This window comes from Oryctolagus cuniculus, chromosome 10 (assembly GCF_051225735.1).
Source record: "Oryctolagus cuniculus isolate XC-2025 breed Fujian yellow rabbit chromosome 10, ASM5122573v1, whole genome shotgun sequence".
Classification (NCBI taxonomy): Eukaryota; Metazoa; Chordata; class Mammalia; order Lagomorpha; family Leporidae; genus Oryctolagus; species Oryctolagus cuniculus.
The window spans coordinates 2388682-2411729 of record NC_142876.1 but is presented as its reverse complement, the minus strand read 5'-3'; the positions used below and the strand labels follow the sequence as shown (position 1 = coordinate 2411729).

At 56.1% G+C, this 23048-nt stretch overlaps 1 protein-coding gene across 20 annotated transcripts in view; it reads left to right on the top strand.

Annotated features, from left to right (window-relative positions):
- ZNF236 (zinc finger protein 236) overlaps nucleotides 1-22743 on the top strand; it is a 103788-nt gene extending 81045 nt beyond the window's left edge. For 18 of the 20 annotated variants that reach the window (XM_051838587.3, XM_051838586.3, XM_051838593.3 and 15 more), the window contains 6 exons: nucleotides 6221-6408; nucleotides 10395-10526; nucleotides 14127-14324; nucleotides 16104-16233; nucleotides 19538-19714; nucleotides 20544-22743. In XM_051838587.3, the coding sequence (XP_051694547.1) occupies nucleotides 6221-6408; nucleotides 10395-10526; nucleotides 14127-14324; nucleotides 16104-16233; nucleotides 19538-19714; nucleotides 20544-20665 (947 nt within the window). In that variant the 3' untranslated portion in view covers nucleotides 20666-22743. Of the gene's footprint in view, nucleotides 1-5233; nucleotides 5316-6220; nucleotides 6409-10394; nucleotides 10527-14126; nucleotides 14325-16103; nucleotides 16234-19537; nucleotides 19715-20543 lie in introns of those variants that run through there. The other 2 variants (XR_011379153.1, XR_016213834.1) reach the window with 1 other exon arrangement.
- Nucleotides 22744-23048: the final 305 nt, after the last annotated feature.

Here is a 23048-nt window from a genome sequence, read left to right as displayed (position 1 = left end):
TTCGTTTTATTCTCATGTTCATTTCCAGTTCCCACACATGCCTGGTGTGGAACCAATGGCACGTGGTGTCCCAGGATGTCCTGTCGTGCTAATGGCCACAGAGTGCATGTGCTGGGGACAAGCAGGGGCCTGGGGAGTAGGGGTCAGGGGAGTGGGCTTCTGTTCCCCTTCGTGATGTCCCTTAGATCCATTTCAACATGTTTTCACCAAACTTGGCAGCCTACTGCTTTTGGAAATATTTTATTTTATTCAGTAAAATATGATTTTAGTGCTTACATACGGAGAAAAATGAGAACTCTCCAGATCTATTTTAAAATACAGCGTGCAGAGTGTGTGTCAGTCTGTAACTTTGGTGAGTGCAGTTCATCCTGGGTCCTACTTCTCTGTAAATGTTACTGAAAGTGAGAGCTTTGAGGATGGTAGTGTGCTTGTAGACACACGCTGGAACATGCAGTGGAAAATTATCTCCAGACACCACAATGTCCATTCCCATCGAGGTCAGCATCTTAGCACAGCATAGCCCCAGGGAAGTAGTGGACTCAGTGGGGCGTCAGACTGTGGACACCTACAAACAGTAGCGGTCAGCAGGTGCCGCCTGAACAAGGTGCCGCGTGAAGCTCTTTGGGCCCACAGCTCGTGATTTGCCGAGAGGAGTGACCTGGGAGAACTCAGCTCTTCCTCAGTGCGGGGAGCGAGCCAGCTGTTCCCGCACAGGCTCAGTGTGTACAAATGCAGAGTGCCGAATCCTCTCTGGGTCATCCAACAGCTGACAGTGCTCTGGAGCCACCCTGCATCCCTGACCCCTGACGTCTGGTGGCGAGTTCTACGGGGCGGGTGTCGGGCAGTCATGCAGACGTCTGGAGTGACCTCCCGCAGTGCTGGCTGTACTTGTGTGTGATGTGGGGGTCGTTGGTATGTATGCAGTTAGCACTCGTGGCTTTGCAAAGCTGTTCCTTCCTGGCCCAGCAGTGCACGTTTCTCGCGCCCCCTTGCGTTGCCCTGCAGTGTGCATCTCCTGGCGTCAGCGGAGCATAGAGAGTGAAGGAAGCAGCTTCGCCGCACTGGGGATGTGACACTGGAGTCAAGCAGCCGGAGTGTCGAGGAGAGCGTGTCTTGTTTTTCTGTACCTTGCAGAGCTCTCCTTGGATCTGTTTGGGGAACGTTTTGTGTGCTTCACAGATGTGCGTCCTAATTTAGCTGTTGGTTTGTGTGGTGGAAGCCGTGTGTCTGCTCCACGCTGGGAGTCGCAGTGTTCTGGGTCACAGTGGCTACCAGGGGGCGGACGTTTCCTGATGACTCCACAAATGCACGTGGAGTGGAGGGGGGGGCATGACGCCGTCACGTGGTGACACAGTTGGTGGCTTCTCAGGAAGCCCTGGACAGCCCTGGGACTGTGCAGGGACTTCTGGATGCTTCTCCTGTGTGAGGAAGGCCCCTTAGAGGAAGCAAGGAGGAGGCCTGAGCTCTGTCCATCTTCTCATGTATGAAGGGTAAGTGAAGAACCTTGCCTGGGGGCTGGTGCTGTGGCACAGTGGGCTAAAGCCCTGGCCTGCAGTGGTATCCCATATGGATGCCAGTTTGAGTCCTGGCTGTTCCACTTCCCACCCAGCTCTCTGCTGTGGCCTGGGAAAGCAGTGGAAGATGGCCCAAGTGCTTGGGCCCCTGCACTCATGTGGGAGACCTGGAAGAAGTTACTGGCTCCTGGCTTTGGAATAGCTCAGCTCTGGCTGTTCAGGCGATTTGGGGAATGAACCAGCAGATGGAAGACCTTTATCTCTCTGGCTCTACATCTCTATGAAACTCTGTCTTTCAGATAAATGTTAAAAAAATTAAATAAACAAATTAAATAAACAAATTTTTAAAAATTAAAAACAAAGAAGAGCCTTGCCTGATCACAGGTGGGCAGATGGAAGTGGCTCCAAATCTGGATTTCCAGCCAGTGATCTTTTCTTCAGGGACATTGCCTCCATTACCACCCCTGGTCAGCTCAGCTGTGGCGTCTGTGTGCTCCCCTGTGAGCTGACCTCTGACCTCCATGTGCTCCCCTGTGAGCTGAGCTGTGCCCCCCACATGCCCCTCTGTGAGCTGACCTGTGACCTCCATGTGCCCCCTTGTGAGCTGGCCTCTCCCCCCCCCCCGTGTGCCTCCCTGTGAGCCGACCTCTGACCCCCATGTACCCCACTGTGAGCTGACCTCTGACCCCCATGTACCCCACTGTGAGCTGGCCTGTGCCCTGCATTTTCAGTTTGTTTTATTTGGAGGAATTGTAAAGCCGTATCATAGGAGCTAATCCTTTACTTTCTAATTTGAAATGAGTGTTACTGTTTTCATCTAAAGGGAATCTTGGATTGTACTACAATCGACTTGAGCTCCAAGCTTCGGGTTCTTAGTCTATAGTGGGTAACATCTCAGAGTCTGTCGTGCTACTGAAGTTAGATAAGCTCTCGACACTGTCTTCTGCGTCATTGCTTGCTTTGCGGGTCGTGTATTGTTTTCTCTGGAGTTCCTTAGCAGCTGTGAATCCTCGCCTCTCCCGCTCTGAGTTCCTTAGCGGCTGTGAATCCTCGCCTCTCCCGCTCTGAGTTCCTTAGCGGCTGTGAATCCTCGCCTCTCCCACTCTGAGTTCCTTAGCGGCTGTGAATCCTCGCCTCTCCCGCTCTGAGTTCCTTAGCGGCTGTGAATCCTCGCCTCTCCCGCTCTGAGTTCCTTAGCGGCTGTGAATCCTCGCCTCTCCCGCTCTGAGTTCCTCCTGCCGTTCAGACATGCCTCTCCTGCCCCTGGGCCGGGCCGTGTGGCTGCAGCCTTGGAGCTGTTAGGAATTCAGCGCCCCCTTGGCTGAGGAGAGAACTGGCCGTCAGTGCAGCAGTCTTGGCTTCCAGGGGACTGCTGGACAGTGCCAGGGAGCCCGTGGCAGATCTCCAGGGCGGCGTGCTGGGTTCTGTGTTTCAGTTTATGTGGTTTCTTGCGTGCGTCCCGTGATCTGAGACATGGGTTGGTACAGCTGGTTACTTAATGCACAGTCGTAGATGTTATGACAGGATTGAGAAGTGACGTAGAATGAGAATGCATGCTTCTTGTGCTGTCATGTGGCCAGTTAGACAGTGAGAGTCAGCCTCACCCCGACGGTCAGCACAGCCTTTCCCCGATGGTCAGCACGGCCTCTCCCCGACGGTCAGCACAGCCTCACCCCGACGGTCAGCACAGCCTCACCCCGACGGTCAGCACAGCCTCACCCCGACGGTCAGCACAGCCTCACCCAGACGGTCAGCACGGCCTCACCCCGACGGTCAGCACGGCCTCTCCCCGATGGTCAGCACGGCCTCTCCCCGACGGTCAGCACGGCCTCACCCCAACGGTCAGCACAGCCTCACCCCGACGGTCAGCACAGCCTCTCCCCGACGGTCAGCACAGCCTCACCCCGACGGTCAGCACAGCCTCACCCCGACGGTCAGCACAGCCTCTCCCCGACGGTCAGCACAGCCTCACCCTGACGGTCAGCACAGCCTCTCCCCGACGGTCAGCACTGCCTCTCCCCGACGGTCAGCACAGCCTCTCCCTGATGGTCAGCACGGCCTCTCGGCAGTGTCTCAGGCTTGGGGTCCTTTGGGCAGCGGTGCTGTTTCCTCTTTGCAGAAACATGCGCTTTTTGCTGATTGGATTTTTTCCTTTCATTTAGGCTCTTAGACTTTACAAATTTACTTATTTACGTCTGTGCGTATTCATTTCTGTTTGTATCAAAGAGAGAGCCCCCATCTGCTGATGTTCTTCCCAGACGCCCAAAGTGGTTGAGGCTGGACTTGGGCTGGAGCCAGGAGCTGGGATCTCAGTCCCGGTCTCCACGTGGGTCACAGGAACTCAGTTCCTGGAGCTCTGACCACTGTCTTCCGGGGTCTGCACCAGTAGGAGGCTGGAGTTAGGAGCTGGAAGCTGCTGTGGAACCCGGGGACTCGGGCTTGGGGTCCTTAGACGGTGAGTGTCAGCCTCACACCGACGGCCGGCACAGCCGCAGCCCTGTGTGGGCTGAGGGTGCCTTCACTGCTGGGCCAGCGGCCTGCTGCTGGCCATGTTAGTGGTAAAGTCGGCCAAGAACGTTTCTCTCTGTGTGTCTTTTTTTTTAGATTTATTTATTTATTTTTGGTTTTGAAAGAGTTACAGATACAGAGGAAGAGAGAGAATCTTCCATCCACTGGTTCATTCCCCAGATGGTTGTAAGGGCCAGGGCTGGACCAGGCCAAAGCCAGGAGCTCCCTCCAGATCTCCCGCCTGAGTGGCAAGGGCCCAGGCGCCTGGGGCACCCTTGCTGCTCTTTGCAGGCCATTAGCAGGGACCTGGAGCAGAAGCGGAGCAGCCAGGATTCAAGCCGGCACCCGGAGGACCCTGGCCTCCTCTCTTCTCTCCCTGACTCTCTACCCCTTAAATAAATAGTTTTCTTTTTGTATTATGACTTCTAGAGCTTTTAAGGAATATGTAATTAGGAGCTTTTTGTGACTTGTAAAATTAGTTAATTTTGTGCTCAAGAATATTTCCATGTTTTCCTACTGTAGTCCTGTGTTCCTTTCAGCCCAGTTGAGGATATGTCTCCTTGCTCTGGTATCTGGACAGACTCTTGAATTAAGACCCAGAGGTTCGCCCTTGGAGTTGACCCTCTGTGCGGTTGTTTAGCTTCCCTGCACTTGGCATTGGGATTGATTGAATGAACACAGAGGCTTCTGTCCCTCTGAGGCCCTCCCCTGCTGTACCGCCCTGCAGCCTTTGGGTGCATTAGTGACCCTGAGAAGTCGCAGGCGCTTCTCTGTTGGGGCCTTCCACTGAGGTTAGGGTGAGGGCCGGCCTCCTTGCTGGCTGAGCAGTCGTGAGTTGTCTCAGCCTTGCCTTTTTCCTTCCCGTGTGACCCTGGTAGGACTCAGGAATGTGCTTCCCCGCGCTGGGCCAGCCCCCACCCGGCCCTCCTGGTGACCCGCGTCATGCAGCACCCTTCTTCCTGTCTTGGTCCAGTCCAGTTGCGTGCGGGTTGCAGGAGCCAGGAAGCGTGGCGGGAGCGCGGGTTGCCTCGAGGTGCTGTGCTGGTAACTGGAGTGCTCAGGCGTGCAGGCGTCCTCCACACATCCACACTCCCCCTCCTGCCCCACGTGCCTGAGGATTCAGCTCTGTGCGGGGCGCCCGGGCAGGCGGGAGGGAGCTGGCGTGGTTTCTGCGGAGCCCCAGCCTCCTAATGGTTATACTGCTTTTGAAGGTTCCAGGTCTGTGCAGCACAGTGTGGGACTCCAAGAGTGTGGATCTGTGGAGGCCTTGTAGTTGGAGAGCTCCAGTTTCAAGTAAGTAACTAGTTCCCTGCTGGCCCCGTTCCTAGGGGAGGCTCCCGGCCACTGTGCCCAGGTCGCAGAAGGCGCTCAGCGGTTGACTTGGCTTTGTTTTGAAATCTAGTTAGGGAACAGCCTTTCTGCTTATCTTTCATTGATTGTCTTGGTGTCCTTAGCCCCTAGCCCAGGGGCTGCTGTGAGTGGCTGATTGGTGCCTGTTTGTGGCCGAGTGGGCCAATGGACGGCTGGCGGGCTGTGCCTCCCTACGTGCGTGCTCACGCCCACCAGCCACAGCTGAGAGCTGCTGCCGTCGCCGCCCACCCCAGGACTCCGAGGGTCCTCGGCTGCTCCGTGTCCCAGGAAGGTGCGCCGTGTCTGTCCAGCGAAGGAAAGGCCTGTCCTTGCCCATTCTTCCTTCCTCACCGTTGGCTGCAGGGGGGAGTGGCTAAAGGTTTTGTTGCCATTTCCTGAGGAAGTGAAGATGTCACGCAGGATAAGTTGATGTTTAAAGATACGTGCGGCTTCTTTTGGTGGCCTGTGTTCCCAGTAAGTAGACGCGCAGGGGATGGAGTGAGGCGCTGAGCAGAGGTGGCCGGATCTGTCTGTTCAGCTTGCACCCGTCGTTGCCCGTGGCGCTCACGCAGTTGCTTTGTTCGGCCGGAGCTCCTGAGTGCTGGTGCTGCAGCAGGAGCCGGGACCGGGACTGCAGGGCCGGCCTGCACGCTCCTTTCGCTGGCTTTTCTCTGTGCGTACTCATTCGGAAGAGCAGCCTTGTCAGGTTATTGGAGTGAGAGGTCTGTGGTTTCCTTGACGCCTCTGTAGGGTGCTGCCTGGTGAGGGGAGCTGGCGCTCTCCTCCCTGCGCTGACAGCCGGGCTCGCTCAGCTTTCTTACTGACGTGCTGTCTGGCCTCTTTTGTAGAGCTGAATCCTGCGAGCGGGAGCCTGCCTTCGTCAACACCCATGTCCCCGTCAGCCATTTCGACTCAGAACCTGGTCATGTCTTCGTCAGGCGTTGGGGGAGACGCCAGCGTGACGCTGACCTTGGCGGACACTCAGGGCATGCTGTCGGGAGGCCTGGACACCGTGACACTCAACATCACCTCTCAGGTGGGTGCCCTGGAGCGTGCAGATGGCAGCTACGGACCCTCTCAGAACGGCCTCTGCACACAGTCTGCATTTACTCTCCTAGGTGTATCTTCTGGACACTGATTTTCGTGATGGGAGTATTCTCTTTTCCAGCTTAAAAAAACATGTTTAAAGGAGGAAAAAGGGGTTCAGACAGTATGGAAAAGTGTAGAAGATAGAGCTAAACAGAAACAACCAGCCATCCACTGTTCGTCCCTCCACAGAGCCGCAGGGACCTCTGTCCTCACATGCAGACACCAGCTTCCCCTCCTCGGAGGCGAGTACAGCCTGCACGGGCCGTGCGTTCTCCCCACTCTGTCGTGAACATGGCCCCTCTGTCTGACAGCCCCCGGGGCTCCGCTCTGTCACCCCAACCCTAGGGTTTGATGGGATCCAAGGCAGCTACATTCGGACATGATGCCTTGAGCTCAGATGCCACACACCTCCTCAGAGTTTGGCCAGCAAAGCCATGATGATGAAGTACGGCCAGTTAGGAGGAGGACTAAAGGACAGCTGGCCGTGAAACACCGTGCCAGAGGACACCGGCGACCGCGGCTGAACCTGGCTGCCGTCGTGCGAGGAAGCTGAGCCCTGTTCAGTTCCCTTCTTGGCCTTTTGGGCTCACTGTACCAGAGAATGGTAACAACTCTGGCGTCCAGAGCAAGACTGGTGCCCGTCCCTGTAGGGCACCTCCCTGAAGCTCTGGCTCTGCCCCAGGATCAGTGGCCAGAAAGACGTTTCTGTCGGGACGGTGGCAGGACACTCACACCCGAGGCAAGCAGGCCTTCCCCAGGCCCTCACCAAGATGTCCCCAGCACAGCCCTGTCCTGGCATGACAGGCCGGCGCCAGCCAGGGACCCATGCCCGTGGATACAGCGGCTTCCCCTCTGGCTCAGTAACGTCTGGGTGATCAGCCTCCTCTCTTCCTGTCCCAACCTGCCACGTTTCTTCCGGTGAAGCTGCTGGGCCAGCCCAGGACAAGCCTGTGTGGACCCAGGAAGCCACGTCTGGTGTGTTCTGTGCAATAGAATTCTTGCCCAGGTTTGGCCCAGGGGGTGCCTGCTTACATATCCTAGCAGTGTTTTCTTGTGTGTATTATTCCACTTAGAAGTGGTGGAGTAGAAGCAGTTGCCTTAGGTGTAGAGGGCAGGTGTGTCTGGGTGCAGGAGCTCAGTGTCCTGTGGGGGGGCGGCCATGCTACAGAATTCCCCACGGTGACGCCACGCTGGGCGGGGACGCCTCTCCCTCTCAGACTGAGAGCTAATTGCTTCCTCCCCCTTTTCCTTGGCTGCCGTGCTGCTGCTCTTCTGTCTAGAGGTGGGCATGGTCATGCGATGTCTCTGGTTCAGACTTGGGGGCTGTGGACAGCTGGGGGCCAGGGCCTCTGGTCACACACAGCAGTATTCTCAAGTACAAAATTTTACAAATCAAAATGGCGCGTTAGCCTACCTTGTCCAAAAAGTGGTTAAAACCCCCAGCAGAAGTGAGAGGCTTTTCCTGAGTCTCTGCTGCTGGCTGAGACCTGCAGTAGTCCTGCGCTGATTTAATCCTCTGAAAACCGGGAAAAGCCAGATCCAGCGTTTCTTGACTTTGCGCGTGGTGTTTTCTAAATAGAATGAATCCTGGTATGAATTAACTCAGCACTGTTCTCAAGAGATTAATGAACGTACAAGAAATGTCTATAGGTATTGTAACTGATAATGATAAACATTAGACCTGAACATCAGAAGCTGGTGATGAGAAATTAGCATTTCTGATGATTAATGTAGAGATCAGTAGAGGTCAGGAGATGAATATGGAATGGCTTCATGTACGTTCTTAAAATTTCCTGTGCTTCTTGAATTTGGTGAAAGCTAACAGCAAGGAAAGAGGAGCATAGAGAAATCCAATATTCAGCATTTTCCTGCAGTTAAAATTTCATGCAGATTCATGAAAAATACTAAGACCTCCCTAAAGGAAAACGCCTATAAAGTAAACATTTAAATTATTGTAAATTTTAGAAAGAAATGAAAAGAACAGATGCTTATTATTTATTACATATATTTTGGGGGGTTTTATCATTGTGAAGTCTTAGAAAATAGTTGTATAAGAAAAGAAAATTTGTCTTTTTTTAAAAAAGATTTATTTATTTACTTGAAAGAAAAAGAGAGATCTTCCGTCTGCTGGCTCACTTCCCCAGAACGGTTGGGGCGGAGCCAGGCAGCAGCCAGGAGCTTGGAGCTTCTTCCGGGTCTCTCATGTGGGTGCAGAGGCCCAAACATGTGGGCCATCTTCCGCTACTTTCTGAGACCATTAGCAGGGAGCTGGGTTGTAAGTGGAGCAGCCGGAACACAAACCAGCACCCTTATGGGGTGCTGCCTTGTGGATGGTGGCCTTACCTGCTGTGGCACAACGCCGGCCCTGAAAATTGGTCTCAAGTGGTTTTGTTAAGTAGTTTAGTTATGGGCAAAGTTGAACCCATAAAAGCCAAAATTTTGAAACAAATACATTTTTATAAATCCATAATGAATCCTGATTTAAATTTGAAAAGGGCCCAATTTTAGGAGAATATTATTCTGGGTGGGTGATAATTCTAATCCAGAAACAGTTATTTTATTTTGAAATACGATTTGTTGGAGTGGAAGCTGAAGTGCAGTGATTTGAAACCTACTGACATGAAGACGACTTGGAGGGAAAATGCCGAGGGCGGCAGCGGGCGGGGAAGTTTCTTTCTCAGTGGCACGCTCGAGAGGACTCCTCTCCCTGAGCTGTGCGCAGTCGTGAGCTGGGAGGGCCTGTGCGCCGTGTTCTGTGAGCAGGTGCGGGCCTGCGCCTCGGGAAGCCTGCTCGGCAGGACAAGGCGATCTTAGTTCTTACTCTGGAATACAGGAAGAAGTGGTTTCCTTATAGATGAAGGGAGTTATTTCGTCTGTATTCTTACCGCTTATTAAACTCCTTACAGATGCTTGACCTGGGTAAGCCATTGAAAACTTGCGATTTGGGCTTCTAAGTGTGGTTTTCTTGGGTGTCAGTGAAAGGTCGGAGTTTGCCTGTGGAGTGTTTTACCACAGGTGGCAGTGTCAGGGTAAAGTGAGCAGGGCTGCTAGCCCTGCTGTTTAGGGCTTGCTTTCTTTTGAGCCGTAGTGTCCATCCTCTGCAAGTTACTGGTATTAAACCACTCGTGTCCTCCGTGGGTCTGCATGTGAGTGGAGCGGTGTGGCTGGCCGTCTCTCTGTCCCTGCTGTTGCCGAGGCTCCCCCATGCTGCAGCGTGTCCCCACACTTCTCTCCTTGTCTGGACCGTGACACCCGGTCCTGTGTGCACCCCACTTGTAATCCCCGCCCCTCACTCCTTGTCTAGACCATGACACCCGGTCCAGTGTGCACCCCATTTGTAATCCCCGCCCTTCTCTCCTTGTCACAGACCATGACACCCAGTCCAGTGTGCACCCCATTTGTAATCCCCGCCCCTCACCCCTTGTCCAGACTGTGACACCCGGTCCTGTGTGCACCCCACTTGTAATCCCCGCCCCTCACTCCTTGTCTAGACCGTGACACCCGGTCCTGTGTGCGCCCCACTTACAACCCTCACCCCTTGTCTAGACCATGACACCCGGTCCAGTGTGCACCCCATTTGTAATCCCCGCCCTTCTCTCCTTGTCACAGATCATGACACCCGGTCCAGCGTGCACCCCATTTGTAATCCCCGCCCCTCACCCCTTGTCCAGACTGTGACACCCGGTCCTGTGTGTGCCCCATTTGCGATGCATCCAGACTTGCTGGACGTTAGGCAGTTTCCACTTCTTGCTGCTGTGGACAGCGCCGTGTGCTCCGCTCCCCAGTGGGCAATGGGCACATCTCTGGGGTTGCTGAGCTAGATGGTGATTCTACCAGCTTGTTTTCCAAAGCAGCTGCCTCATAAAACGTCATAAAAATCACCACTTGCATGGCTGTTGTACAGTATATGAAAACCGGAATTGTCTTTTCCAGGGCCAGCAGTTCCCAGCGTTGCTCACGGACCCCTCCCTGGCCAGCCAAGGAGGCGCGGGCTCCCCACAGGTCATCCTAGTGAGCCACACCCCGCAGTCGGCAGCTGCCCCCTGTGAAGAAGTGGCCTACCAGGTGCGGTATATCCTTTGTTCATACACCTACAGATTTGGAAGGGGTGGTGGTACAGGGTCATGGACAAGGGTGGCCTGGGCAGCTGGGGCCAGCCTCTAGGGACGTGTCCCACAGCCAAATCCTGTGGTGACAGATACAGGATCTCATTGTTTCATTCCATGATTTTTTGGGGCTGAGGTTTTATTACCACTAAACTAGTGGGCAGGCATTTGGCCTAGCTGTTGGGGTCTTCATGGATGCCTGGGAGTATCAGCTGTAGGGACCCCAGCTTCCTGCCGGTGCAGACCCGGGAGCAGCAGGTGATGACTCAAGTAGTTGGATCCCTGCCGTCCACACGGGCGCTCTGGAGTGAGTTCCTGTGTTAGAAGACACTGCTGCCCAGTAGGAAGTCCAGAGCTTGTGGCTCGTGTCCCAGGGGCCAGCCAAGTGTAGACCAGTTTTGGTGCACGCAGGCCTGTGAGCTGGCTGCGCACCCTGAGGGGCAGACGGAAGCAGCTGTGGCCTCGTGGTCGCTGTGGCCATGCCTGAGGAGGGCAGCTGCCCAGTCCTGTTTCAGAGAGTGCTCCTGGCACAGTGCGGTGCACACCTTACCTGCTGCCTGGATGCACCGACCAGCAAACCGAACGGACATGCTGTTTTCTAAGCTGTGATTTCAGCATTCAGCTTACTGCAGCTGGAGGAGTCCTGTTTGTCGGGGATTCCCGTGCCCAAGGGAGCCTGAATGTTCTCAGGCCGGGGACAGCCTCCGCCTGACAGCCATCGCGTGCTAGCTAGCAGTGCCACAGAGCACACAGTCTGAGCGGCCAGAGAAGCCCTGCGAGGTGCCGTCTGTGTTGCTCTGCCGTGCTAGAACGAGCGGCGTTCGGTCGCTGCCTGCTCTTTCCGTGCTCCTGGAAGGCAGCTGGAGCCAACCAAAGCTTCTGGGCCCGGGTTGCCCTCAGCTCAGTCCCTTCCAGCCCCTGCCGCGCCCTGGCTCCGGCCCGTGGTGCTGTGCGCCTCCTAACTCCCGTGCTCGCTGCCTGGGGCCATAGACAGCCCTCCGGCTGTGTGCCGTCCCATGTGTAAGACAAGGTGTCTCCTGATGGCCACCCCAGGGACAGGTCAGAGAGACAGGACACAGCAAGCTCCTGGCCCTGGGTGCAGGTCCTGGCACAGCGCTGTCATGCTGGCATCTCGCTTACCTTGCCTTTCCATCCCAGGTTCTGAAGGCAAACCCATGCTGAGTGAGACTGCGGTGTAGACGTGTGTGTGTTGGGAAAGGGCTGTCGAGAGCCGCCTCCACAGCCAGTCTCTGCTGCAATGGCCAGAGCTGGGCTGATCGGAAGCCAGGAGCCAGGAGCTTCCTCAGGGTCTCCCATGTGGGTGCAGGGACCCAAGGACTTGGACCGTCTCCCATTGCTTTCTGAGGGACCTCAGTAGGGAACTGGATCAGAAGTGGAGCAGTCAGGATCTGAAGGGGTGCCCATATGGGATGTGGACACTGCAGATGGCGGCTTAACCCACCATGCCACAGTGGCAGCCCCCCTCGACACTTCTACAATTTATTTATTTAAAAAGCAGGGTCCAGAAAGGGAGAAAGAGAGAAAGAAGGATCCTCCATTGCAGATTCACTTCCTCAGTGCGCACATGGCTAGGGCTGGGCCAAACCAAATCCAGGAGCCTGGAACTCCTCCATTCAGGTCTCCACGTGGGTGGCAGGGACCCTTCGCACTCGAGCCATCCCTGCCTTCCAGCGTGCATGACAGCAATGGCCGGACTGGGTCCCAGGCACTCCCACAGGAGGTGCACGTGTCCCAGACAGTGGTGTCACCCACTGAGCCAGATGAAGCCCCGCTGCCCCTCTCGATGTGCGTTACTCGGTGAGGTGCCTGTGGCGGTGCCTGTTTTTATGCACAGGGAAACTGAGGTTCAAACGTAAGTGAAACCTCTCAAGATAGGTTGCTTGTGAGAGACAGCAGGTGTTGAACCGGCTGGGTGTCTGAACACAGGAACAGAGCTTTCGATGGTCGCTCTTGGGCTCCCTGTGAGTCGCCATCTGCTGGTCTCCAGGCAGGTTTTCAGGAAGAAGCCAGCTTGTTAGAGGGAGGCTGGTTACGTGCTGGGCCTGTCTGAGGTGAGCTCAGTAGGTCTGTGGCCGCGGGTTGAGAGGGGCAGGGCCAAGTCCCCTCGCCCCTGCCCAGGCAGACCTGCCCCTCAGGCTTACTGCCCCGAAAGCTGATCCAAGAGACTGGTGTGGGCACACTGGCAGGCTGCATGGCTCAGCTCAGCTCAGCCCACCTGGAACAGAGTCCCCTCTCCGTTTGGCACCTCAGTGTATTTTCACGTGTGCGTGGTCACTGGAGGCACAGTCCCAGCGGGGGCCAGCAGCCTCACTGTTGCTGGAAAGCATTTGTGTGTAGAAGTAGCATTGTGCTTAGTGCTTCCTTGAGTGAAGTGGGACTCACGTAGAACTCTTGCGTGCCGTGAGTGAGGTGTCTGTGTTGTGGGCCTCACATAGAACTCTTGCGTGCCGTGAGTGAGGTGTTTGTGTTGTGTGCTGGTGACCGTGCCTGCAGATGGACATCGTCAGTGTGGCCTCTGTCTCAGGCAGGTGCGGGAGTGTGCGCACCACCACTCCAGTGTTTTCCTCATGCTCTTTGTTCACAGGAAGTACCTTGTGTGTACACGTCCAAGCATGTTTTGTTTGTGTGCGTACCCACATGCGTGTGCACACATCTGTCTGGGGCGTGTCACACACTCACAGTGTCTCTTCTGTTTCGTTCTTTCTTCCCCCCACACCATTCTTTTATTCCAGCACAGATTAATAATGCCAGAGCACCCTGTTGAAATCTTGTTGCAGTTAAATATTTTCCTCTAGTGTGTATTCCAGGATTATGAACAGTTACCTGAGAAATTAGGAATAATGAAAGTGTCAGAAAGTACCGTCAGTTTTCTTGTAATCGTTGCCTTAATCCTCACGCATTTCCGTCGCACAGCTGACCCCTGTTGTGTGCTGACCAGGCTGAGTATCAGCCCCTCCTACTCTTCGTATCGGTTTCTGAAGCGGTGGCAGCCGGGCAGAGGAGCTGAGCCCTCCTGGTCAGTGTGGCGCCCACGTTGATGGAGGCGCCTTCTGCTGCTGCCGATTGGCGTGTGGTGCGGCTTGGTGGGAGTGGTCCTCAGTCAGAGCATTCTCAGAGTTCGTGGCGGATTCCTGTCCCAGCCCAAGCTCAGCAGCGCTCAGGGGCGCGCGCTGTGTGCAGGAGCTCACGTGGTCCCCATCCCGGCAGGCTGGTGGCCGTGTCACTACGCGCTCTCAGCTGCAGGAACAGGCATGTGGGGGTCCACTCTGGCCCACAGTGGCCTGGATGGCACTGCCGGTCCTGGACTCTGCACCTGGTCTGTCTGGCTCTGGCCGTCACTCGTTTGTCAAATCTTGGTTGGTCAGCCCTCGTCCGGTGTCCCTGGCTAGATCTGACCAAGATGATGCAAGGTGCGCCCTGTGGGCCAGCGTGTCCACATCTTCGTGGGCCTGTTGTGATCCTGGCCATCTGCTGCCGTGTGGAATGTGCTCATCTGATGCTGAGAGAGGCAAGTCACCAAATTTCTGACCCACTCTAGGTGACGGATGTCTCAGCCACCCTGGCCCAGGGCACCCAGCCCGAGAAGGAGGGCCGGGCGCGCCAGTGCCTGGAGTGTGACCGCGCCTTCTCGTCGGCCGCCGTGCTCATGCACCACAGCAGGGAGGTGCACGGCCAGGAGCGCATCCACGGCTGCCTCGTCTGCAGGAAGGCCTTCAAGCGTGCCACGCACCTCAAGGTAGCCCTCACCCGGGCCGGGCAGGAGCCTGGGGAGAGATCCCCCATGTCTGAGAAGCCTGTGGCGCACAGCCCTTCACCACGCGCTTTGGTCGTGGCCGTCTCTGGTGCGCATCCTCCCGTGCACTTCAGTGTCGGTTTCTGATGTGGGTTGGAGCGGCGTTGCACCACTTCTCACCTGTCAGACCGGCCATCCTGGGAAGGCTCTAGGACGCAGGCGTGCCCGCCACAAGGTAGCAGGCCTCCCAGGGGAGGTGGCCGCAGCTGGTGAAGTGCTGCGCACTCACCTTGGGCAGCCGCCCTGCAGGTGCACCTCCGCACACACAGGCTCCCTGCACGGCGTTCACGGCCATGGCCATGTGGTTGCAGGTGGTTGGATGTCCATGAGAGGCAGCTCGGGGAAGGCCCAGGCAGCAGGAGCAGGAGCAGGAGTGGGCAGACTCCCAGCTGAGTGATGTGCAGCCCAGGGCTCTCCTTCTTCTAAGGGAAACCACGCGGAAAGGGCCAAAAGCCAGACAAAGTCTGTCCTGGACAAACCTGACCAGTGCCACTGGAGCCTGAGTCGCACGTGGTGCGTGTCCAGTGCTAGGTCATGGTGTGGGTCCGTCAGTCTGTGCTGGTGCCTCCTGGAGCCCCGCGGCCTGCTTCTGGTGCTAGCAAAACATGAGCTAGATCCCAACAGAGGGTGTCCCACAGACCCTGGCCAGCCCTGTAGAACCGTGCAGGTCCTCACAAGCGAGGCCAGTCAGACACGGTCAGGGGAGGAGCACGAGGAGCAGATGAACACAGAGCAGGGCATGAGAGCGCGCACGGGCCTAGCGACCGTGCGGCAGCTGTGGCAGAGCCAGGACAGTGCACGCCGAATGCAGGCCCTGGGTGCATGGGGAGTGCATGTGTCTGCTCGAGCCTTCCACATTTCACATAGCAGGCGCTCACTGTGTGAAGACAGGGGTCCCAGAAACGGGGAACTCTGACCTTAGCACGCTCAGGGTTCAGTGAGATTGTCGTTAGCTGTGGCGCCGCCTGGGGCAGCAGAAGCCCAGGCTCAGCCTGCTCACCACGGAGGGCGCCTGCCCCTGGCCAGGCCGGCACTCGCCCTGTGCTGCCGGAGTGCCCAGTGGAGCCAGGGCCCAGCCTCTCGGTATCCTCCTGTGCTGTCTGGCCGTGGAGTGACGTGACGCCTGTGCACGTCAGACACTCGCCACGCGCTGCCTAGGGAAAGTTCCTGCAGACGGTGGCTCGGCCGGCACTGGTGAGCCTTGGGAGCAGGAGGCGGTGGCACCCAGTGCCCTGCGGATGCAGGCAGGTGAGCACCCTGGTCCCAGGGCGCAGTCTCTGCCACACGTGACCCTGCAGCTTCAGGAGGCTGGGGCCGTGGTGAGGCAGGAGCCTCCGCGGTCTGCAGGCTTTATGGAGAGTGTCCTTGAAGGACGTCTCTGCCACCGGCTGTGTCCACCGCTGAAGGAGGAGCGTGACGTGGCGCTGTCCCTGGACTGGCTGTGGTGTCCTCATTGCAGCCCGTGGGAGGACTGTGTATGGCCCATTGGAAGCAGGTGTGGCAAGGCCACATCGTTTGTGGTAGAGCTCAGGTTGGAGCCTGGGGTCTCTCCATCTGGCTCCTGGTGACAAGCTCTGGTCCTGGGGAACGCAGCACCACGTGGCCTGGTCTCGTGGTTGCCACTGGTGCTTCGGTGTGGGGCTTGGTTTCCCCTTTGTGCTCTGTGGTCTTAGGTTCTGTTAGCGTCCTCATGTGCGTGTCGCTTTGTGCTATCTCTGCCAGGAACACATGCAGACGCACCAAGCGGGCCCTTCCCTAAGCTCCCAGAAGCCAAGAGTGTTTAAATGCGACACCTGTGAAAAGGCGTTTGCCAAGCCCAGCCAGCTGGAGCGGCACAGTCGCATCCACACAGGTAAGGGGTGCGAGGCCGCCATGCGTTTGCTTTGGAAGGAGACAGCGGGACTGGGGACGTACAAGGGCCACAGCTTCCAGGCCCCCTCGTTGTGATCCGTGTGTCATCCTCACTAACTCTCAGCTCGGACACACTGCGGCTTGTGTCCTCACCCTAGAACGGAAGCCGCGGGCAGGAGCCCCTCCTGTTAGGACAGGCACACGGACCCACCCACCCAGCCGGCCCTGCGGCCCCTGTCCTCTGGTAACGCTGTTGGAGCCCTTCTGTCTGCCTCCTCCCGTCACGTCCCGCCTCTCAGGTCCCCTGCTCCACCCACAAGGCTCCCTGCTCTCAGCCCCTCGTCCACGCAGTGGCCACACTGAAACCCTGGGCCAAAGGAGCACCTCTCACACACACACACACACACACACCCCGGCCTGGCTAGGGGCTCGGTCACCCACGGCTCCATCACGGCACCTGGCACGGCCGTGCCGGGTCCTCCACTCGCCTGCCCCGTCGTCCCTCTGCTTTGGAGCACAGTGTTCCCGGGGCCAGTAGCCTTCCCCTTCTCCCCGAGCTGTTTTCTGAGTCGTCCTCTGGCCTTGGCACATGTAGCCCTTCCCCGGGGGGCTGCTCCATGGCCACCAGGGCCCCAGGGCCCACATGGCCACCCCTCCTGGGTTCCCTCCCATCTCCCCCCCTGGGCTGTGGCCTCCGTCAGGGACCTGGAGCCTCCGTGTGTGTGGTTGGAGTTCTATGCTGAGCTGCTGTTGTTTGCATGCCTGCTCCAGGTGAGTGCCGTTTGCTGTGGTGGTGAGGTAGGTGCACGGCACTGAGCACCGTGGGAGCGCGGAGGTGACTGGAGAGTGCAGGGGAGCTGCAGGCTGGGCACCGGCAGGTGCCATCTGGGAGTGTGGAGAATGGGCGCGCCGTCTACACTGAGCTGCACTGGTTGTTGTCTTCCTTTAATCTCCTGGTCTATGTGCTTCATTAAATATTTCCATAGCGTCTCTCAGAATGAGTGGTTTAATAACAGGTATCTGTTTTTTCTCTTTTTTAAAAAGATTGATTTATTTATTCGAAAGGCAGAGTTACAAAGAGAGAGAGGGAGAGACAGAGAGAGGTCTTCCATCCACTAGTTCATTTCCTAAATGGCCACAACGGCCAGAGCTGGGCTGGTCTGAAGCCAGGAGCCAAGAGCTTCTTCCGGGTCTCCCACGCAGGCGCAGGGGCCCCAGCACTTGGGCATCTTCCCTGCTTTCCCAGATGCATCCAGGGAGCTGGATCGGAAGTGGAGCAGCCCGGACATGAATTGGGGCCTGTATGGGATGCCAGCACTGCAGGCAGTGGCTTTTATCTGCTGTGTCACCGTGCCAGCCCCTCTTTTTTTAATTTTAAAAAATTCGTCTATTTTCATTTTTGAAAGACAGGGAGACAGATACAAAACATCTTATAGTCACCAATTAAATCCTCAAATGCCTGAGCAGCCAAGGCTGGGCCAGGCTGAAACCAGAACCTGGACGCAGTCCGGGTCTCGCACTTGGGTGGCAGAGACTCAGGTACTGGAGCCCTCACCACGGCCTCCCCGGCTGCATGTCAGTAGGACGCTGAGTCAGAAGCTGGAGTGTCTGGGACTCAGACCAGCCCCTTGAGCAATGGAGCGACGTAGCTACGTGCCAGATGCCTGCCCCACGCCCCGGGTGCCGTGTGCCAGATGCCTGCCCCACGCCCCTGGGTGCTGTGTGGAATTTTCCCTTTCAGTTTCTCAGATACTCACTGCTCATGCAACTGTGAAACATTTAATATTTTAGTATTTTTACCTGATTTTTGGAAGCAGCATTTGTATTTGTTCCTGAGTTGTGTTTTCCTCTTTGTGACTGGAGGTAAGGTGGTGGTGGTGACATCTGCTGTCCTGCTCTTTGTAGTTAAGTGGATCGTGAAGACTGGTGTTGGGCCGTGTGTGTGCGTGTGCATGTGCACGCATGTGCACACTGGAGCCCACCAGGTGGCTGATGGACCTGATCTTGACTGTGTCGCTTAGGAGGATGTTCTCTTTACCCCCCCCCAACTTTTTTAAACTTACAAGATTTTCTTTTTTCATTTTATGCAAAAGGCAGTGAGACAGAGAGATCTTCTGTCTACTTGTTCATCCTTAAGTGCCGTGCGGGTGGGAGCTGGGGCAGTCTGAGGCCAGGACCAGGAACGCTTTGCAGGCCTCCCGTTGGGCACACACGTCAGCGTGTGACCGGGAGCGCATGGACAGCCAGGGTGCGCACTCATGACCCCGAGCCCGGCTTCCTGAGGGTCTCTTGTCTGCGGGTGCTTGGTGCCCTGCGTCTTGGGCTGCCTGTTGACAGCACACGGTGTTCTGGCTTCAGGGCCTAGCACTTGTCCTCCTGCTGCAGCCTCGCTTCATGCAGCCCCAGCTAACCCTGAGAGCTCTGGGAACAAGCCACGCATGTTCTGGAATCGTTGCCAGTCATGCTGCCTTGGCTGGGACTTGTATAACTGCAAGGACTGGGGAGGGGACCGGCTTTAGTTTCCCTTTGTTCCGGACCCCGTGAGACAGCTTCCACGGGATGGGAGGGGGGGGAGCAGGTGGCGTTGGGGCAGTGCGGGGTGGGTAGCGGAGCCAGACGTCGGGCCTGGCGCCCCTTCCTCTCACTCTTCAGTCTCCCTGTTAACATGAGTGCAGTTAAGTAGCGTTCACAAAAGCACGTGTGGTCTGTTGAGTGGAGCTGGTATTCTCGTGTCCTTACTGTCTTCGTTTAAACCATTTATGCTCTGCTTTTTATCATGGGTGCTTCTGGGGCTCTGAGTAGTGCTGATGGGAGTTCTGCTGTCCTGGCACGGAGTGGCTTCACCAAAACTCTTGGATGGGCAACAGGCGGCTCATCGCCGTGTCCCGGGGCTGGCGATGCGGTGCGCAGGTTAAACCACTGCCTGCAACACTGGCATCTGGGACCGGTGTGCCGGTGGAGTCCTCGCCGCCCGGCTTCTGATCCAGCTCTGTCAACGTGCTTCAGAAAGCAGGGATGATGGCCCAAGCACGTGGGTCTCTGCCACTCGTGTGGGAGGCCCGGATGGAGTTCAAGGGTCCTGGCTTCAGCCCGGCTTAGCCCTGGCTGTTGCTGTCATCTGGGGAGTGACCCAGTAGGTGGGTCTCTCTGTCTCTTCCTCTCTGTCCCACTGCCTTTCAAATAAAATAAACATCAGAAAAAAACACAGCCAAACCCACCGTGGCCTCTTTTCTTCAGGTTCAGCTTCTCTCACACGCTTGTCAGCAGCGGCCTGAGAGATGCTGACCGTGGCCTCTGTCCTGCAGGGGAGCGGCCCTTCCACTGCACGCTGTGCGAGAAAGCCTTCAACCAGAAGAGCGCGCTGCAGGTGCACATGAAGAAGCACACGGGGGAGCGGCCCTACCGCTGCGCCCACTGCGCCATGGGCTTCACGCAGAAGAGCAACATGAAGCTGCATGTGAAGCGGGCGCACAGCTGCACTGGTGAGAGGCCCTGGCGCCGCAGCCCCGCGCACGGGCTCTCCCAGGGCCCGCGGGGACTGGGTGTTGTGTGTGGTGCGCCCGCAGGGCACGAGCCAAGAAAGCCCGGCCTGGGGCCAGCGAGTGCCCAGGTCAGACTCTGGGCTTTGGTCAGCTCACCCCTTAGTGTCTGCTGGCTCCGAAGTTGGCTGGGAGCAGCCCGCCCCAACACAGGACCTGGTCAGAATGTATTTCTGATTTGTTTCGGCAGAGGGTACAGAACTTTCTAGGAGCAAAGCGGCCCCCCAGACTTGAGTGGGTGCATTGAGTGGTCAGTGGACAGAGCTTCCCGTAGCCTGGGGGCAGCACTCAGGAGGCCCTGTCGGTGCCGCTGCTGCCTCCGTGTGCCGTCAAGGGCCGTGGAGCTGCATGGCAGTGGCCGGCAGGTGCCCTGCTGCTCAGCCGGCGTCTTTCGGCCCAGAGGACACCTGGCTGCTGCACTCCACCAGCCTGGTGCTGTCAGAGTCGGGATCCCGGGCTGTGGGATCGCGTGGGCTCCCTCTTGTTGACTCTAGGCTGTGTTTCGGGAACGGGTATAGCAAACCTGCAGAGGAGGAGTTAGAAGTAGGGAAGTCCGCCATGCCTGGCATGATGGCTCGGTTTGACGGGTGTGAAAAGGTGTGTGTGCGTGAGCAGCGGGGCCTCTGGGGAGCAGGTGGGCGGAACATCCCCTCCGCGGGGCGAGATTGCGTGCTCCCTCCTCGCCTGAGCCTGCCGCCCGAGCCCACAGGGCGAGGCGAGCGAGGAGCTGCCTGTCTGAGGCTGTGCCTGTCCTTTCTCTGCCTGTGTACAGGAACCTTGCCGGAGGCCACTGGGCACCCGGAGCAGGACGGGGAGGAGCTGAGGACCCTGCACTTGGAGGAGGTGGTGCAGGAGGCGGCGGGCGAGTGGCAGGCGCTCACCAACGTGTTCTGAAGCCGGCCGGAGGACACGGCCCGGGCCACGGGCCAGGACGGCGCACCGGGATTTCTGTTTCAGGGCTTCAAGTGTTGGAAACACTACACAATCGGTTTTTAGCTCTGAAATTCCCTAAGAATCATTGTCTTTCAGAGACTGACAGGAGGGAAGCTGGGAAAGATGTAGACGTGGCGTTGCCCGTTGTCTACAGATCACTGAACTCAGGTACTGCGAGAGGCAGGTGCATCTTCCACACCTCGGCCGGTGCATCGGTACGGCAGAAGCTGCCGGTCTTCTGTCACTTAGTGTGATTTCGTCGTATTAGCAGAGACAGAGTCAACATGGAGAAGCGTGCCAGATGTCCGCCATGCTTCCTGTTAGGCGAGGCGTAGCTTAGAGCAGGAAAGTGTCCCACCGCACAGGGAAGTTTTTGCCACTTTTTTGTCTGTGCATTTGGAAAATTAGAAGAAATCGACTCTTTGTAGTCTGCCATAAGTTAATGCAACCAGTACCTTGAGAGCTGGCTGGCCCAGCGCTCTCCTACGCGGACCTCGGGTCCTGCAGAGCAATGCAGTGTGGGGCGGCAGCAGGGAGGCCAGAGGAGCTGGCCCAGGGCCGGTGCCATGGCCACTGCAGGAGCGTTTGCTCAGGTGCGCTGGGCGAGGACCGCGCCCGCACAAGCCATCCCTGCAGCCGGGGTGCGCAGGCCGTGTGCCGGGAACGGGCAGCGCTGCCCCGTGGTCTCCACGCCGCGACCTTCTCTTTCAGCCTGAGGAGCGTGTGTTTTATTTCAGGGAATTCTCAGTATCATCAACGGTGCCACAGCAAACACGTCCCAGACGGAATCCCACCCACGCGGGGGCCGCGCGCGCATCGTCCGCGCGGCATTCCAAAGCTGGGAAGGCCCCTGGCTCCACGTTGGTGTCCTGTGCTGTGTACAGACAGCCGCGGGCAGGCGGCAGGCGGCAGGCGGGCTCTGCGGCGGGGCTGTCTGCTCTGTGAATAGCGCCCGGGGCTCCGCGCCCCACCAGCACTTCAGATCAGTATTGTGTCATTTCTCCCGCAGAGGGGTCTCTTTTCCATTGTAATATAAAGCTGGGTTTTATTTTATTTTCCTGAAAAATAATTGCCTTTATTTTCTCTCGTTGCCTCCTTGGTTCCAGAAGAGAGTAGTTTTATTATAAATATCGTATGGACTTTGTGCAGTGAGAGAGGGGCTCGTTGCCGGTTCCTAAGAAGGAGACGTTCACTGTTAGTCGGGAAGGCACCTTCCGATCCTGCTGTTGTTCACCTCTGCGGATGTACATACGTGATATTGATGGTGAGATGGAAACTTTTGTTACGTGAAGATATTTAAGTCAGAAAACTGTTAAATAATATTACTTTTTTTCCAAACTGCTTTGTGTATTGTATATTTTTTTAAGAAAACGAAAGCCTTATTTGACTTATTCTTGTGATGCTGGACTTATTATAAATCTCGAGGTTTCCCTGAATGTCAGTGTGTGTAACTGGCTGTTGTCAGTCTATTCAGAATAATTGTAAGTGTGCTAGAGTTTCAAAGGTTCTGCTTTTAATGCACTTTTTTCTTTTATATACAATTTTGTATTAAAATATTTTAGAAATGTTAGTTAATTTTGGTGAACAAATATCCCCCAAAGTTGAAATTATTGGAATTTTAAATTTTCGTTCTTGCTGGGCTATTTATTTTGCTTTTAGCATTAAATGTCACCTCAGGACCCCTTTGAAAAGGGTGGTTTAGTTTCCAAATTGTACAGAAAGCATAGTTTAGTGAACTGTATTAATTAATTATGCCTATGTCAGGCCTTAACAGATGAATCTAAAGCCTATTTTTATTTTGGTTAAAGAAAAAGAAATCTATCAATAACCCATTTTATGTCTTCTCTCAAATTATTGGAAGGCAAACACAAGACATTTACTTACTGGTTTGATCTACTTCCTGATCACAAAAGCTGCTTCTTTGCAAAACATTCCTTGAAAAATGTAAGGATTTGGGAAGTTGTACTTTCACTTGAATCTTTGTGGTTTACAGGCTGATCTTTATATTCTGCTGGCTGATTAAAAAGTCCTGCTAGAGAGATCCAGCTTCCTGCGTCACCGGGGTTTTGCATAGAGTATTGTGTTTCTAGACCACCTCTGCGTAGCATACTGCCTTGGGATGACCATAAATTTGAAAGTGATATTCGGAAATGTGATCGATGCTTTTCTTTTAAAAATACTGAAGGTAGACAGGCTCGCCACTTGGGTTAACTCCAGTCCAGGTGTCTTTCACAGGAAGAGCTTCACTGCCGCTTGGCTCTACCTCCGTGAAGTCTGCACAGCGCAGGTGTGGCTCAGGAGAGTGGGCCCCCGGCCCCCGGCCCCCGGCCCCGGCCCCCGGCCC